The 17,592-nt window shown below is 38.5% G+C and overlaps 1 protein-coding gene across 2 annotated transcripts in view; it reads right to left on the bottom strand.

Annotated features, from left to right (window-relative positions):
- HADHB (hydroxyacyl-CoA dehydrogenase trifunctional multienzyme complex subunit beta) overlaps window positions 1–17,592 on the bottom strand; it is a 33,569-nt gene that overhangs the window by 15,019 nt on the left and 958 nt on the right. For both annotated transcript variants that reach the window (XM_047745211.1, XM_047745212.1), the window contains exons 2-5: window positions 10,789–10,863; window positions 10,636–10,680; window positions 6,103–6,202; window positions 3,045–3,089 (exon numbers count right to left, since the gene is read on the bottom strand). In XM_047745211.1, the coding sequence (XP_047601167.1) occupies window positions 3,045–3,089; window positions 6,103–6,202; window positions 10,636–10,680; window positions 10,789–10,855 (257 nt within the window). In that variant the 5' untranslated portion in view covers window positions 10,856–10,863. The remainder of the gene's footprint in view (window positions 1–3,044; window positions 3,090–6,102; window positions 6,203–10,635; window positions 10,681–10,788; window positions 10,864–17,592) is intronic.

Raw genomic sequence — 17,592 nt, 5'->3', positions numbered from 1 at the left:
ACAAGCATGTGGCACCTTATCAAAGAAGAAATGAATGAATAAGTGATTTAAAAAGTCAACATTTAGGGGCACAGGGCGGCTCGGTCGGTTGCACACTGCATGTCCAACTCTTGATTCTGGCTCAGTCTGCTTGGGATTCTTTCCCTCTGCTCCTGCCCCTACCCCTGGCTCACGAACGTGTCACTCTCTCTCTCAAAATAAATAAATAAAATCTTCTTAAAAATAAATAAGTAAAAAGTCAACACTTGATGTTCAATTGGTAATGAGAAATTAAATAGGAAGGATAAAAAATAATCCAGAAAAAGATAAAAGATACATAAACATAGTAACATTAGTAGAAACCTAAGTTTCAATCAAAAGAGAAAAGAGAGATATGAAATCAAAGACAAAAAAACAAAAAAGCTATAAAATCAAAGAACTGAAGTAAAACCAGGTATATTAAATTTAAATTTGGCGTCTCAATATAAACACGATTCGTGTGTGTCTATACACACATACACTTGTCTAGCTCTGCCCACCAACAGAAACTAGAAGCAGTAACACTCCAGTTTGCAGTAGGAATAGAATGAGCGTATCTTGAACTCAGACTTTTTTGGGGTGCAAAATGGTGGTTTTATTAAAGCATGGGGTGACCCATGGGAAGAAAGAGCTGCTGCCCTGGGATTGAGAGGGGTGGCTGATTATATACTTGGGAGTTGGGGGAGGGAAGGAAAAAGGGGAGTTTCAAAAGAACTTTCATATTCTAAAGAACACCTACTGGATATCAGAGGCCTTGCCATTGTCAAGTTAAGGTTGATAGCAAATGCTAAAACCACTTGGTGAAAGACTGTTGGAGAACATGGTGCTACCATATCACTTTACAGATTACTTACTAATTGCAAAAGAAAAGAGTGCACCTTTATAACCAACAGCCCTGGTAGTGTGACCACCATGACTTAGATTTAGCATCATGTACCATGTGCCTCCTGACATGACAGAATACCACATGCTTTACATATAAAGCATTCTTACCAAAAAATGTTTGAGTCTAACCAAGCCTGTAGAACTAATTTCCAGTTTATAGGAAATTCAAAAGAGAAGTTAAATATCATCAAGAAGAAACATCTAGAATATGGGACATTCTATGGGACAGGTGGCCTAGGGTTTTCAAAAAGTCATTATCATGTGGGGCAGGAAAGAGTTGGTAGGAGAAAGAAAAAGTTCTAAATCGAAGAGACTAAAGAGTCATATCCATTTGTAATGTGAACCTCGACTGGGTCCTGATTTGAAGGAAAAAAAAAAACTACTAAGAAAAGACATTCTTGGAACAATTATGGGGGATCTGACTATGAACTGAATATTACAAGTAATGGAATCATCATTATTGTCTTAGCCACAATAATGACATCCCAGATAGCTGAGAAGATCCTTATTCTTAGGAAATAAACCCTGAAGTATTTTGGGCTGAAGATGTCTGCTTCAAGATGACTGCAACTTACTGCCAAAAGCTTCAAACCACATAGATACAACAAACATGGCAAAATGGTTAATGATGATTAAATCTGGGTAAGAGGTATTTAGGTTTTTTCACTGTATTATTCTCCCAATTTTATCTTACATTTGACAGTTTTTAAAAAAAAAAGTTGTGGGAAAACTTGCAAAGCACCAGTCTGGGATCATAAGCAGAAATGGTGCCAACATCAGAAATAGGAAAACAAGCTGGCTATTCTTTCTTTCTTTCACCCATTCATTCATTCATTCATTCCAGTAGGCTCCACACCCAACATGGGGCTTGAACTCACAATGCTGAGATCAAAAGTCGCATGTTCTACTAGCCAGGAACCCTCTTAATTTTTATTTTTGATACGCTACACTTGAAGTGTCTAAGAAAAGAGGTCAAATTCAGAGATTTGGGAGTCTTCCACATAAAAAAAAATAAATACTTAGACGAGATTTTTCTTTTAGGGAAAAGCATGCGTACAAAGAAATGCTATGCTTTAAGAATAAAAATTTGCGAAATACTTTTAAGATAAAGAGGAAGAGATTCAGTTTTTTAAAAAGTAGAGAAGAGTCATTCAGAAAAGGGAAGGAAAATCCTAAAGGCATAATATTAAGAAATCAAAGGAAGACAGGATCAGGTACAGCTGAGAGGTCAATGCTACAGAATACAAAAGGACCCAAGCCAGGAGAAAGACTCATGCACTCAGTGCCCACAAAGCCATGATGAAGAGAAGCTTCCAAAGTACGGTTACTGAAGAACAGTAGGAACGGAAATAATCATTACGAGATTAAGGAGATGGACAGTAAGAAAAGAGAAGCAACTGCTGCTTTCACTCATTCTTAAAGTCTGGCAGGAAGAGAAGAAAAAGAACTAGATGGGCAGAAAGGTCAACTGAAAGGTTTTTTTTTTTTTTTTAGGACTAAAAAAGACCTGTGGCTGGTTGAAGAGACTGAGGCAGGGCATCAATAAAAAATAAAAAATGAGATAATGCTCTACATGCTATTCCCACCACACAAACAGCCACATATTGTAGGAGTTTCCTCAAAGTCCGCATCCATCTCAATCTCAGGTAACCACACCTAATTTTATATTCTCACTTGCTTTACACATTAATCTTTAGGTCTCGTTCTAGGCTTCTTTCTAGATAAATGTCAGCTGTCTAAAATAATCACCAGATCACTAAAAAAATTTTTTACTAAAATAAAATCTCTCTCTCTATATAGAGAGAGATATATATTGGAGTAAATATATATATATCGCATTTACTCTGATCAGTTTATACTGGCTAGCCAGCTACAGCACTCCTTAAAGAACACTGTCATGCCAAGAGATTATTTGCCAAGACCTCAAAATAAACATTTCTGACAGCTGCTTGAATGTGTACTGTACCTATGGCCGGAAGAAAGCACAAATAAATCTTAAAAAGCCAGTATTTGTTTCTCACCACATAAGTGTTAGAATATCCTAGATACGGAAATTCTATTAAACACGTTGTTTTACATGTAAAAACTAGAGAAAATGCTTTTAATGAAATAAGAACTAAAATAAAACTGCATTTACTTACGAAAGTGCTGCTCTAGCCAAATCATGAGGCATCAGGTCCTTATACCTGGGGAAAGAAAAGAAACAAACTAAAGCCTAGAACTTTAATAAAAAACACATTCGTTCTATTTGAAATCCGTAGAGATAACAACTAACACAAGCTGCTCTAAATGCCTTCATTTTACTATCTAAGTCAGTCCATCATCTCAAATGAAGCAACAGTGTGACTACTATTCGTCAGCGGGAACGTTCTGGCAAGCCTTACCCCCTACTGAGCTGGCTAAGAATGTTAACAAAGATGTGGCACAGTATCTTACTGTTCAGCACGACATATGCTACGTGCTCTTTAAAACTAAGCTCCAGGAGTGCCTGGGTGGCTTAGTCCGTTGAGTTGAGCGTCTGCCTTCGGCTCAGGTCATGATCTCAGGGTCCTGGGATCAAGCCCCACCTCAGGCTCCCTGCTCAGCAGAGTCTGCTTCTCCCCCTCTGACCGTCCTCCCCACTTGTTCATTCTCTCTCCCTCTAAAAATAAAACAAAAAATAAAACTAAATTCCACCTTTTAAATTCTCTTTACTTTCATTTTTAAAATACATTATTTATTTTGTAATGCCCAAAGGGACTTTGGCATTTGTATGACTTTTAAAGAAACTTTCTGAAGTAATTTGAGATTTATGACAGAACTGGAAAGATAAAACGGAGCTCCTGAATATCCTCTGTGTGGCTTCCCCTAATGCTAATATCTTACGGCACCATGATGCACTAGTCAACACTAAGAAATTACACTGGCACAATACTACTCACTGGGCTGCTAACTTTATCTGGGTCTCACCAATTTTTCTACTAATTCCTTCTTACTTGTCTGTTCCAAGACCAAATCCATGCATTTTGTGGTCATGCTCTGTTTCCTCCGATCTGTGACAGTTTCTCAGCCTTTCTGTGTCTTTTGTGACCTTGACAATTGAAGACTAGGGTCAATGGGTTTGGGGGAAGAATACCACAGAGGTAAAGTGCCCTTCTCATCGCTTCATATCAGAATATACATGATAGCAACATGACTTATTCCTAGTGATGACAGTCTCTGCCAGTTTTCTCCACTATCTTTCCCCTTCTGTACTCAACTTGAGTAGAGAAGGACTCACTAGTCCTGCTCTCACTCAAGGGGAGGAGAATGTAGCTCCATTTCAGAGGAGAAGGAATAACAAAGGATTTGTGGACATATATTAAAAGCATCAAAGTTATTAATGAATACTTGGGGGAAGAGAGTTTGAGGCTATGCAAAATATCCTGTTTTCCAACATCTCCCACCTGCTAATTTTAGCATTCATTCACAGATCTTGCTTGCAGCAATTATTACCATAGTGTTCTAATGGTGATTTATTTATTTTCCTTGTTCCTGCTACATTTGTTAGCTGAAATTCTTTGGTAAATACGATGTGTCCCTTCTTCCTCATGTATGGATTTATTCAATCACTTACTTATATCAGATTGGACTCATACAAATATTTATTCTTTGGGTTATGATGTAACACTCTGTCACCACCACTTACAGCATTACTTCTATAAGAAAATACTCTCTAGATTCTAAACCATATGTTTATTTATTTATTTATAAGATTTTATTTATTTATTTGATAGACAGCAAGAGAGGGAACACAAGCAGGGGCAGTGGGAGAGGGAGAAGCAGGCTACCCACTGAACAGGGAGCCCGATGTGGGGCTCAATCCCAGACCCTGGGATCGTGACCTGAGCCGAAGGCAGACGCTTAACGACTAAGCCACCCACATGCCCCTAAACCATATGTTTAAAAAAGAACATTTACTCTGTGTGTGTGTGTGTGTGTGCACGCGTAGATGTATATGCATGTATCTTCCACAAACAATGTGCATTACACATACTGCTCTGTACCGTGCTCTTTACCCTTAACATATCTTCAAGATCTTCCTATATTAGTACATAATGATAGGCCTCACTATTTTTAGCAGATGCCTAACATTCCCCAGTGCATTTTTAAGGTAGTGAATGCTTATTCAAAATATGAACACCAAAACAACCTAAGCGGAATAGAACTATTGTTTCATTTAGTTTCAATCTAGTTACCAAAGTCCGTTATCAGCTTTTGGACAGACCAGGCCTCACTTGGGATCAAAAAAGGAGAGGAAAAGCCTAAGGAGAATAGCAGTTTGGTTCTGGGAAATTTTTGTACACATCTAGGATCACCCTGGTTCCATTTACTTGGGGTTGTGCTATGCTGGGATTTGGACCAGCCTATCAACCACAATTCTGATCATTTCCAGGAGGCCAAAGCAATGAATTAAAGACCCTTGTAAATACCTGTAGGCCCATAGCCTCAGTATTCAAACTTCTGAAGAAGCACAGAAACAATGGAAGTATCTCCAGACAAAGAAAGCATATGTCTGTTAGAACCAAGGTATCTGGACCCACACTAGGTTTTCAAAATAGGGCTGGTTCAGTCTAAAACTACACTGGGCTTATTCATGAGAAAGGGTAAAAAACAAATTTTTCCATATTATTTTACCACTAGCTTAACTTATTCTGTATTAATTTCATAAAAATGCTACCCATACATTAGTCCACTAACAATAGTATTACCTACTGGGTTACATTTACAAAGACCAATTTTTTGAGAGAGAGAGAGAGAGAGAGAAAGAGAGCGAGTGAGCACACACCAGTGGGGAGGAGGATCAGAGAGAGAAGGAGAAGCAGACTTTCCACTGAGCAGAGAGCCTGATGTGGGGCTCAATTCCAGGACCCTGGGATTATGACCTGAGCCAAAGGCAGACGCTTAACCGATTGATCCACCCAAGTACCCGTATAAAGACCACATCTGAAAGTATCTTAAAAGAAGTAAATAAAGTATGTGGGGTGATGGATGTGTAAATTAATCTGGTTGTAGTAATTATTTCACAATGTATATGTATATTAAATCATCAGTTATAAAAATTTTAAAAATCATGTTGTACAATCTAAATATCTACAATTCTCATTTGCCAATCATACCCGAATAAAGCTGGGGGAAGAAAAACAGAGAAAAAGAAGAGCACAATCATTTCATACTTACGAAGTGCCAGACTGCAAGAACGGAATGCGAACACCGTCCACCACCACGACATTCCTTATGTTGGGTTTTGCTAAGGTTTTCTTTGATTTGGTCTGGGCGGCTTTAAGATAAAGTTCAAAGAACTGTTAATACAACTATATGAAGTCAGGTGACTTTTTAAATTTTTAAAGACAGGCATTCTAAGCAGAATTACCTCATTCAACACCAAGTTGCATTTGCTATTTACCAAACCACTTCAACTAAAAAAACAAACAAAACAAAACAAAAACCACCAAGAAACAGACTAGCATTTACAAGTTTCCAAACGACATTTAAGGTAAATACAGAGATTATACCTAATGAAGAGGGTGTTTGTGCCATTAAGAAAACTGTTTCTTTCTATCAAATGTTTGGTAATCTATCACACTGAAAACAACCAATGTGACACCTGTCATTCATGTTAGAAGTCAAAGGGGAGGGGACACCTGGGTGGCTCAGTAGGTTAAGTCTCTGCCTTCGGCCCAGGTCATGATCTCACGGTCCTGGGATCGAGCCCCGCATCGGGCTCTCTGCTCAGCAGGGAGTCTGCTTCCCCCTCTCTCTCTGCCTACTTGTGATCTCTCTCTCTAATAAATAAATAAAATCTTAAAAAAAAAAAAAAAGTCAAAGGGGACCTGGCTGGCTCAGTCAGTAGAGCACGCGAATCTTGGACTCTGGGTTATAAGTTCAAGCCCCATGCTAGATGTAGAGATTACTTAAAAAAAAATAAAAATCTGGGGTGCCTGGGTGGCTCAATTGGTTAAGCATCTGCCTTTGGCTCAGGTCATGATCTCGGGGCCCTGGGATGGAGCCCCACATGGGTCTCTGCTCAGCGGAGAGTCTGCCTCTCCCTCTCCTTCCACTGGTCCTCCTGCTTGTGTGCTCTCTCTCTCTCTCTCAAGTGTGCGCACACTCTGTCAAATAGATAAATAAAATCTTTTAAAAATAAAAATAAATTAAAATCTTAAAAAAAAGACAAAAAAAACCTATGTCATCTTCTGTAAGTGATATGCTATGCCAGACAGGCTCTCTCTCTTAGGAATCTACACAAAAAAGCATAAAGAAAAACACTAGTTGAGGCAAAAAGGATGCCATGAAGAAAAACCAGGGTACCAGCAAACTGAGGTCATTTATAAGCCAGTTATGCAGCAGCAAAAAGCTTGAGTGAGCAGAGAAGCCAGCAGGGAGGGTGAAGGATATAAAGAGAGAAGCAGCAAAGCCAGGAAAGTGACATACTATCTGGCCATGAGAAAAACAAAGGACCTGGCCCCTAGAGCTGCTTGGTTCCTAACACTCCCCAGCTGTAGTACACTCTGGCCCTCTTATCCTTCACTTGAGTGCGTCCATTAATCACAATTAAAGACACTTGGCTTTGTGACCTCCCTACATTCAGAGGACAGAGAGAAGATGTGGGACAAAAGGTAAACTCGAGAGGCAGCAGGAGAGTCAGAAGAGAATAGTGAATCACAGCAAAAGCAGGAGGGTATCAAGGAGCACAAGAGATGGTCAAGTGTTTCAATCCTTAAGTAGAACGAGGACTGCAAAGAAGCCACTGAATTAAAAGATCTGCAGATTACTCGTGACTTACCTTGGAGAGAATGAAGCAGTAAGGGGAAGTCAGATGACATGCCATCATGTCATTCCACTGAGCTCATGTCCCTTTTATACACTTAGAGATAAAATTCAAATTCCTGACTCTTCCAATGAATTCCCTGCTTTACTAGTTCCACCTTAACCATCCCAAAGAATTTCCCCTTTCTCAACATGTAATAAGATGAGCGAGTCCCCAAGCCCTCACACTGCTCATTTGCTCATTTCAGCGTCCTTGCCTTTATTCATGTACCCTCCCATCTGAGTGGCCTCTTCTGTCCATCTAATTCCTACTTATCCTGCAAGGCCTGGTGCACATTCCACCTCCTAGTAAAGCCTTCCCTGATTAACTATGGTTACCTGTGGTTCTAGCCTCTGAACTTCTGTGGCAACCTCTGGGGCAAAAATTAGCTATTCTAAACAATATAGCATATTATAAAGTAATTACACTAATACTACAAGCCAAATTTAAAAATAGTATTCATTATTCATTACGTATTGAACTGCCACCCAAAGGACTCTCATTCTGTTTCTCGTGCACAATGGCTCCTACCCACATCAGAATTTTCTCAAAGGTTCCTTTTTATGTATCCCACAGTATATGGGCACACAATAGCAATGTACTGTAAGAATCTGAGTTGCGAGTTAAAACTATCTGGGTTCTAGTCCCTGCCCTGCCAAAACTTTATTATTTGCTGGACTAGATGACCCCCTCCCCAGTCACCAACATTTTAGGAATAGGTCCTCTTGTGTATGCTCATTAACAGAGAAGCCTATCACTAATTGCAAATTTAAACCAAAACCTAGAATTCTATGGCTGATATACATTCTGTATTTTACACATATAATTGAAGTCAAAGCAGATAAAATATGTGTCATGTATTATTTCAGTGGTGTGTGTATGTATATGGTGTGTTTATAGACATAGATACATAACAAATAGAGATATAACCATTGAATCGGTCAAAATTTCCATCAGACACTTAAGTCCCATCTAAAGACTGAAAACATCAATAAATTCTGTATCCTTCTCTTCTAAACCCTTCACCCTAAGAGTCCTGTCAAGAAGGGACATTCACATGAGCTTCAAGAGGAATATGTTACAAAATTACTACAACCTAAAACCTGTCCAGCATAAGCCTGCTCCCTCCCCACAAATCAGGTGGTCACATTCCTCTCTTATCCTGTGCTTTCTTGTACATGATCTTCAGCAGCGCTAACACAAATCACTGTTAGACACCAGGGGTATAAAAAGGCTCCAGTCTCACAAAGGTTTGCAATATAGTTGGAGACAGAAACACAAACACAGTTAAAGAATGGTATAAAGAAAAATGCTTGAAATGCCAGATAAATGCTTTCCTTCTGTTGGTATTCAGTTTGACCTTCTCCCAGTTGTCAAGAATCAGGTCCATTTGTGTGACTGCAAAGCAAAAGCATGTGGGCAAACATCTGAATTACAGAAAAGGTAAATGAGACAAAAAGGAATTATTCTTCATGAAGCTAAGACAAATCCATTTTCTAGCTAGAATTTAGAAGCCAGAAGAAATATAATTGTTACATAACAAAATGAAACTTCGCTAGGGGGGGATTAAGTAATAGACTTCTGACAATATACTATATGTAAAATATAAAAATATCATCTTACATTCATATTGGGCTTAGTTTTTTTTTTTTTAAGATTTTTTATTTATTTATTTGAGAGAGAGACAGTGAGAGAGAGCATGAGCAAGGAGAAGGTCAGAGGGAGAAGCAGACTCCCCATGGAGCTGGGAGCCCGATGTGGGACTCGATCCTAGAACCCCGGGATCATGACCTGAGCCGAAGACAGTCGTCCAACCAACTGAGCCACCCAGGCGTCCCATGGGCTTAGTTTTTAAAGTACTTTGAGATATCTTCATAACTTGAAGCCAACAAGCCTAAATTATTTTTTTAGACAAAGAAATTAAAGCACAGGGAAGTAAAGTGACCAATTCAAGACCACAGTGCCCAGAAAGAGACAGAACTGGAATAGAGTAGAGGTCTTCCAAATTCTGGTAAAGTGCTTTTCTATCCAACTATTATCCAAGTAGAAATACCATAATAAAACCAAAATCATAAGCCATAGGTCACTCGAGGACCCAGGCAAAGAGAATAATGGTATGAACATCTAAGAACATTTTTAGCTCTGACCAGTGAAGATACATACCTATAATGGGTATAGATGCCTTCAAGATACAGATCTACACTGGGTTTACCAAGGGTCTATATGACCATGTAAAATCACCACATTTCCCTACTTACTCATTTCATATTGACTAAATAACATCCTTTTATTTTTTCTAAAGATTTTGTTTATTTATTTGGGGGAGAGAGAGAGTAAGCAAGCGAGCATAAGCGGGGGTACGGCAGATGGAGAGGGAGAAGCAGACTCCCCACCGAACAGGAAGCCTGATGTGAGCCTCGATCCTAGGACCCCAGGATCGTGATCTGAGCCGAAGGCAGACACTTTATTGACTGAGCCATCCAGGCATTCCCAACAACATTCTTTTATTTACTAGTTCCCCAGTCACCCACATTTCGGGAATACATATATGCTCTTGTATGTGCTCATTAATAGAGAAGCCTATCACTAATTGCAAATTTAAAAATCTGACTTTGCCTTAAGAATGTCTGTATGGTAATCATCTCCAGGACTAACAGCTGAATGAATTGACCGGCAGGGTTCATGGTACTGCCAAGACACCAGCAGCAGCCTCCTGTCAACTCTACACCATGCCACATCATTACTGGTTAGCCCTATACTGTTCTAATTTGAAGGCAATAGTGATGTTCTTATTGCTCAGAGAAAAGGGAGAATTTGCAAATTAGTCTTGGTTTTTATTCAGAATTCACAGCTCTAGAATCTAACATTTAAACCAGAAACGTTTCTTTTACAAATTACTGTACCTGGAGCAGCTCGCAGCTGGGAGGAACAGCTCAGAGGTCTCACAACTAGAGGATAAAATAAATGGTTTACATAAAGCAGCACAATCAATACCTGTGGAAGATACTTAAAAATCTAAATCTCATCTTAAAAAAGAAAGAAGAAATTAAACTTACAAAATTGGACGGCCCATTTTGATGTATTGGGAAGATTTTTAAATGTGTAAGTCAACAGGGAAGTCATTCTGAAATCTGAAAAAAGAACAAAAATATATCCTGGATTATTTGAGCAATTAGTGGCTTCTAGTCTATCATCTCTGATAATCTTATCCGTGGTAACTATAAAGAACTGTAAAATTTAATGTATTACCAAGTAACTATCCTTCCTCTAATAATATTCTTATAGCTACACTGACAGGGCTTTCATAGCATGCAAACAACAATTTTAGGCATTGCTATTATTACACCCTTTGTAAGAGATGAGAAAACTGAAGCATGCAGGGATTGACGGACTCTCCCAAAGATCCAGAGCTAGCAAGAGGCAGAGCTGGGATCTGAAGCCAGGCAGTCTAGCTCCAGAGTTTATGTCCTTCTCTGGGGCCAAAGGAGTAGAGAGGTTGCTGGACATGACCATGAAGCCACCAATGTTAATCTGCTGACTCTGAAGGCTGTATTGTGATTAGTGTCTTGTGCATGTTCATATGTGGGTGAATGTACACTGAAGTGTTCAGGGTTGGTGTAGGGTCATGTTAGCAACTTATATCCTAATGCTGTAAGGAAAATAAATTTTGTGTATTGCACTTTCTACCTTTTTTTTTAAAGATTTTATTTATTTAAGAGAGAGAGATTGCGTGCTGGAGGGAGAGGGAATCTGAAGAAGACTCCACACTGAGCATAGAGCGCAACGGGGGACTTGATCTCACAATCCCAAGATCATGACCTGAGCTGAAACCAAGAGTTGGCTGCTTAACCAACTGAGACACCCAGGATCCCCTCACTTGCTACTTTTTAATCAGCTTGCTATTGTTTCAAAATAATTTAAAAAACATTAAAACCCTACATATTAAAAAATATTTAAAATATATTAGAAGCTCCCCTAAATTCTTAAAAAATGAATTCCTACAAATCAGTACGAAAAAAAAAAAATGGGCAAAGGACATGAACACACTGTTCACAGAAATAGAAATAACGAATGGCTCTTGGATACATGAAAAGAAGTTCATCTTACTCTTAAAAGAAATGCAAACTGAAACCACACAGAGAGATACAATATTTGACCTGTGACACTGGCAGACTGGAAGGTTTGACATACTCTGTGCTAAGAGTATGCACAAACACGCTGCTGAGAGGCCATGCTGGGGCAATCCCTACGGAGGGCAATGTGGCAGTTGACTGTCAAAACTATAACTGCAGGGGCGTCTGGGTGGCTCAATGGGTTAAGCCTCTGCCTTCGGCTCAGGTCGTGATCTCAGAGTCCTGGGATCGAGCCCCACATCAGGCTCCCTGCTCAGCGGGGAGTCTGCTTCTCCCTCTGCCTACTTGTGATCTCTCTTTGTGTGTCCAATAAAATCTAAAAAAAAACAAAAACTGTAACTGCATCCAACTTCCAGGACATTACTAACGCACATGGGACATGAAGCATGTCATCACTGTTCGTAATAGCAAAATATCAGAAGAACCAAAAATACGGAACTGGTTAAATAAACCACACTACAACCACCCAAAGGACATATTATGCAGCTATGAAAGATAAGGGAATGGTTATGCACAGATAGGAAACCACTGTTAACCTGCATTAAGTGAAAAAAGCAACGTGTAAAATAGTGTACAGCTACTACTGTTCATGTCAAAAAGAGGAAAAATAATATATTTCCTTGTATCTTTACAAAATATCTCTGAAAGTAGAAACAAGACATTAAAAAGGAAGGAAACTGAGTAACTATAGGACAGGGTGTAAGGCAGACTTGTCATTGTCCATGTTTTATAATTTCTCAATTTTGAAATATGTTTTAACCTAAAAAAAAAAAAAAAAGGGTAAGAATAAGCTGGTTATATATGCCTATGAAGGTGGTGGCAGCCAGCCTCCAAGATGGCTCCCAATAATCTCCACCTTTTGGTATTCATACCCTTGTGCAGTTGCCCCCAACAGCGTATCACAGCTGGTCTGTGTAAACACAAGAATATGTCAGAAGTGATGATATGTCACTTCTGAGATTAAGCTATAAGGAATACTGCAGCTTTGCTCTTGTTCTTTCTCTCCAATCACTCACTCATTCTGGGGGAAACCAGCTGGCACAACTCAAACAGTCCTATGAAGTGACTCACATGCCACCTCCTGCCAACAGTCACCTGAACTTGTAAGTGGATCCTCAAGCACAGGAAAATTCTCAGATGATGAGTGCTCTGACCAATATTCTGACTGCAACCTCATGAGAAATTAAGTCAGAACAACCCAGCTAAGTCACCCCCAGAAGCTGTACGAAACAGTAAATTTTTATTGTTTTGGTCTGCTAAATTTGGGGGTAATTTGTTACACAAATACAATAGATAATATAAAAGCCTTAAAAAGATAGATAATATAGGGGGGCCTGGGTGGCTCAGTTGCTTGAGTGTCTGCCTTCGGCTCAGGTCATGATCTCAGGGCCATGGGATCAAGCCCCACACTGGCTCTCTGCTCAGCAGGGAGTCTGCTTCTCCCTCTCCCCCAAGTAAATGAGTGGAATCCTAAAATAATAATAATAATAATAATAATAATAATAATAATATAAAAGGCTCATTTAACTTCTCTTGGGTCTTTATAGACTAAAAGAGGATGCCCTAGGACTTAAAAAAAAAAAAAATCACATTTTTCCAAATACGTGGTTTGAAAAGAGATGAAGGAATCCAAACTCTAGGCTTATCGCCCTAGGGATATTCATAAGACTCTAGCCAGGGAGACACAGACAAGCCCATGAGATGAGAACCCCAGTTCCCAGAAGCTACATATGATGCCACACCAGTCTTGGATACAAATTCCCTTAAGTAAGGGTGCCTGAGTGGCACAGTCTGTTAAGCGTCCAACTCTTCATTTCGGCTCCAGTCATGATCGTAGGGTCCTGAGACAGAGCCCAACAGGCCAAGCTCAGAGTGGAGTCTGTTTGGGACTCTCTGTCTGTCCCTTCCACTGTCTCTCTCTCTCTCTAAAATAAATACATAAATAAATCTTTTTAAAAAATGGTCTCCCTCTCAAAAAAAGATAACATTTCAAATGCAAAAAGATGAATTATCACTAAATTTGGGGGGGAAATGCCTAATTATCTGGAAAAAAACTTTAGGTCCATAACTCATACATGTAGAAATCAATTCCAGAGGTGATTACTCTAATTATATATATACATATTTTAACTATAAAAGCACTAGTAAAAGGTATCAGAATATTTTCATATTCTTATACCGGGAAAGACTTCCAACATATGGCACAAAACTCAGAGGTCATAAAGGGAAAAGAGTAAATAATGGTTCTAATTAGATAAATATGTAAAATATCTACACAGCAAAAAGATACTAAAATAAAATTAAAAGGCAAACAACAGATTCAGAGAAAATATTTGTAATATGTAAAACAGACAAAGGGTTAATATCCATAACCCATAAAGAACTATTACAAATTATAGCAAAAAGAAAAATAATCTATAATGGAATCTGTGGTTTTCACCCAAATATCCATTTGACTCCATTATGCAATTGCCATATATGTAGTTTACATGGGATAGAATCCAGCCCAGCTCCAGGATTTAAACCAATCAGAATAATTTCATTCTCTTTGCCAAGATCATTGGTTCAGGTAACCAAGGCCTAAAACAATGGTGTGTGGTATTGACTTGATTTAGGAATAATAATCTAGTCAGTCTGACATTCTAGTCAGTATTCTGCTAGAATTCTGGAATATAAATCTTTCCTTCTGAGGCTTAACACAGCTACCACAATTTGCAAACAGGAAAAAAGCTAGTCTAAGCATAGAATCAATCAATCCCAAAAGAGGACAAAGCTGAGAATCTCCAAAAAGGAAACTAGAGCCCCAACTGACTCATATCCAAAACCCACTCTCCTTTTGTGCTTTCTACTTGTTAGAAAATAAATCCCCTTGAATTTGAGTTGAATTTTGTATTTGCAAATGAAAGTTTCCTTACTGATACATGCTAAAAGAAAAAAAAAGCAAATGAGCAATTCACAGAAATAAAAATGTCAAAGTATCAAAATTTTAAGTGTTCAACCTACTAACAATAAAAACATTTTAAAAATTAAAACAAGGTATCACTGTGGGGTTGTAAACCTGGCAAAAAGTAACAACACTGTTAACACATAATTCTAGTAAGAATAGACTTAGGCACTTCATACACAGTTGATAAAAGTGTAAACTGTTAAGGTTTTGGAAGGGAATTTTTACTTATGTAACAAAATTTAAGTTGTGAATTTCTGAGCCCAATAATTTCTAAAATTGGTCTTTAACCTATAGAAATACTCAAGATGTGTGTGTAGCATACACAGATCTCTGGCCTATAGAAATATTCGATATATATGTTCACTGTAGCACACTAGACACTGGAACTAATCTAACTGCACATCAGTAAGAAATGGTTAAATAAATTATAGTACAAACATACCATGGAACACTGCGCGGGAGTTTGAAAAGAAAAATAAAAAACATGATATACATATATATTCTAACACAGGAAATGTCCATAATATATATTAAATGAAAAAACAAACTGCAGAACAATATGCACAGTAAGACACCACTTTTATAACAGAAAGAAAAAGTCCATAAAGCTAAGAGTCTATATATGGAAGGAATGAAGAGGAGCTTTCATTTCTTTTTTTCATTTTTTTTTTAAAGAAGCTTTCATTTTATATTCCTCTCTCTTCTCAAAAAAATCTGTTACAATGAGCATTTTTTAAAATATTTTATTTATTTATTTGACAGACAGAGATCACAAATAGGCAGAGAGACAGGCAGAGAGAGAGGAGGAAGCAGGCTCCCTGCTAAGCAGAGAGCTCGATGTGGGGCTCGATCCCAGGACCCTGGGATCATGACCTGAGCTAAAGGGAGAGGCTTTAACCCACTGAGCACCTAGGTGCCCCTCACTTTTTTAAGATTTTAGAGCATTTTATTTTTTATGTACGGTGTAATTCTAGTTTCATTTAAAAATCTATGTATATTAATATTTATACAAATATATAAAAATATACAAATGCATACAAAATGTCCAGAAAAATACACAGCAAAGTGTTTTAGGGTTTTTTTTGTTTTGTTTTCGTTTTTGTTTTTATAAATTTTATTTTTTTTAAACATATAGGTTTTGTTGTTTTTTTAAGCAACATGTTAACAGTAGTTATCTCTGGGTGGTGGAATTATGGGTGTATTTATTTTCTCTATCGTTTCTGAAAAATAATTATTACTAATTCAATAATTAACTAAAAATACATTTCAAAAGGAAGAGCGACTAAGCAAACTACCTTGTGGGAGGGTTAACTTTTATTGTCATTTGCTCTAAGCTTTAGGAAATAGACCTTTTTGACTCAAGGATTTGGGAAGCATGGAAACTCCAGCGGAGTAAACTGGCATAATCTGTGGAACTATGGAAAGATGCATGAAGTTGCAGACACCTGGGAGTAAGGGAAAGGAAGAAGGTGCTCAGCAAGTAATGAAAGCAAAATGGGGGCGAGGGTTGCCTGGGTGGCTCAGTTAAGCGTCTGCCTTTGGCTCAGATCATGATTCCAGGATTCTGGGATTGAGCTCCCCATCGGGCTCCTTCCTGCTCACCGGAAAGACTGCTTCGCCCTCTCCCTCTTCCCCCACCCATGCTCTATCTCATAAATAAACAAAATCTTGACCAAAAAAAAAAAAAAAAAAAAAAAAAAGCAAAATGGAGTGGCTTAACAGCCTACTGTTAACACTATCATTAAGACACAATGGGGGGCGCCTGGGTGGCTCAGTGGGTTAAGCCGCTGTCTTCGGCTCAGGTCATGATCTCAGGGTCCTGGGATCGAGCCCCGCATCGGGTTCTCTGCTCAGCAGGGAGCCTGCTTCCTCCTCTCTCTCTCTGCCTGCCTCTCTGCCTGCTTGTGATCTCTCTCTGTCAAATAAATAAATAAAATCTTAAAAAAAAAAAAAAGACACAATGGAAGGACACAGAGTCTAAAACCGGACTGTCCAAATCCAAATCCCAGCTCCACCCTAGTTTTAGGATCTTAAGCAAGTTACTTAATCTTTCTGTTTTAGAGGAAGATGTAGATAATTCATCTGTAAAATGGAGATAATGTCAGCACCTACATCAAAGGGTTGCTGTGAGGAATAACTAAATTAATACACACAAAACACTTAGGACAGTGCCTGATACATAGCAAGGATCATACATGTTTGCTATTAATATATTACGGAGCAGTGGTATAAATCTACTTAGTTCCCCTCTCCTAAGCCACAATAAGAATAACATTTCTGCCCTGATGGAGCTTATGATCTCGTTGAGAGTACAGGAACAAAAAAAATGAGCCAAGACAGGATGTCCTTTAGCTAACAAGAGTTTTTACACTTTTGAAGAGTTGTAGAAAACAAAACAAAAAATATATGAGATCAATACGGGCTTGCTAAACCTAAACTATTTACTATCTGGCCCTTAACAAAAAGTTTACTACCCCTTATCTAAATAGTAAGCACTGAACATAATTATATGCACGAGGGCATTTTGAGGGCAGAAGGCAAGCTTTTAACTGTAAAAATCTTCTGAGTTGGGAGGGCCTCTGGAGATCAAGAATCCTTTTTGCAAGTTAACGTTATTTCGTTTGGAATCAATCGCATTAATCAAGGACTCTTACCCATCTTTCCAACATAAAACCAGCTATTATGCCAACGGAGAACTCGTGACTAATTTTTTTTTTTAAGATTTTATTTATTTATTTGACAGAGAGGTCACAAGCAGGCAGAGAGGCAGGCAGAGAGAG

The sequence above is a fragment of the Lutra lutra genome, chromosome 9 (genome assembly GCF_902655055.1).
Source record: "Lutra lutra chromosome 9, mLutLut1.2, whole genome shotgun sequence".
NCBI lineage: Eukaryota > Metazoa > Chordata > Mammalia > Carnivora > Mustelidae > Lutra > Lutra lutra.
The sequence above is the reverse complement of the archived record's forward strand: the minus strand, read 5'-3'. Positions and strand labels throughout refer to the sequence as shown.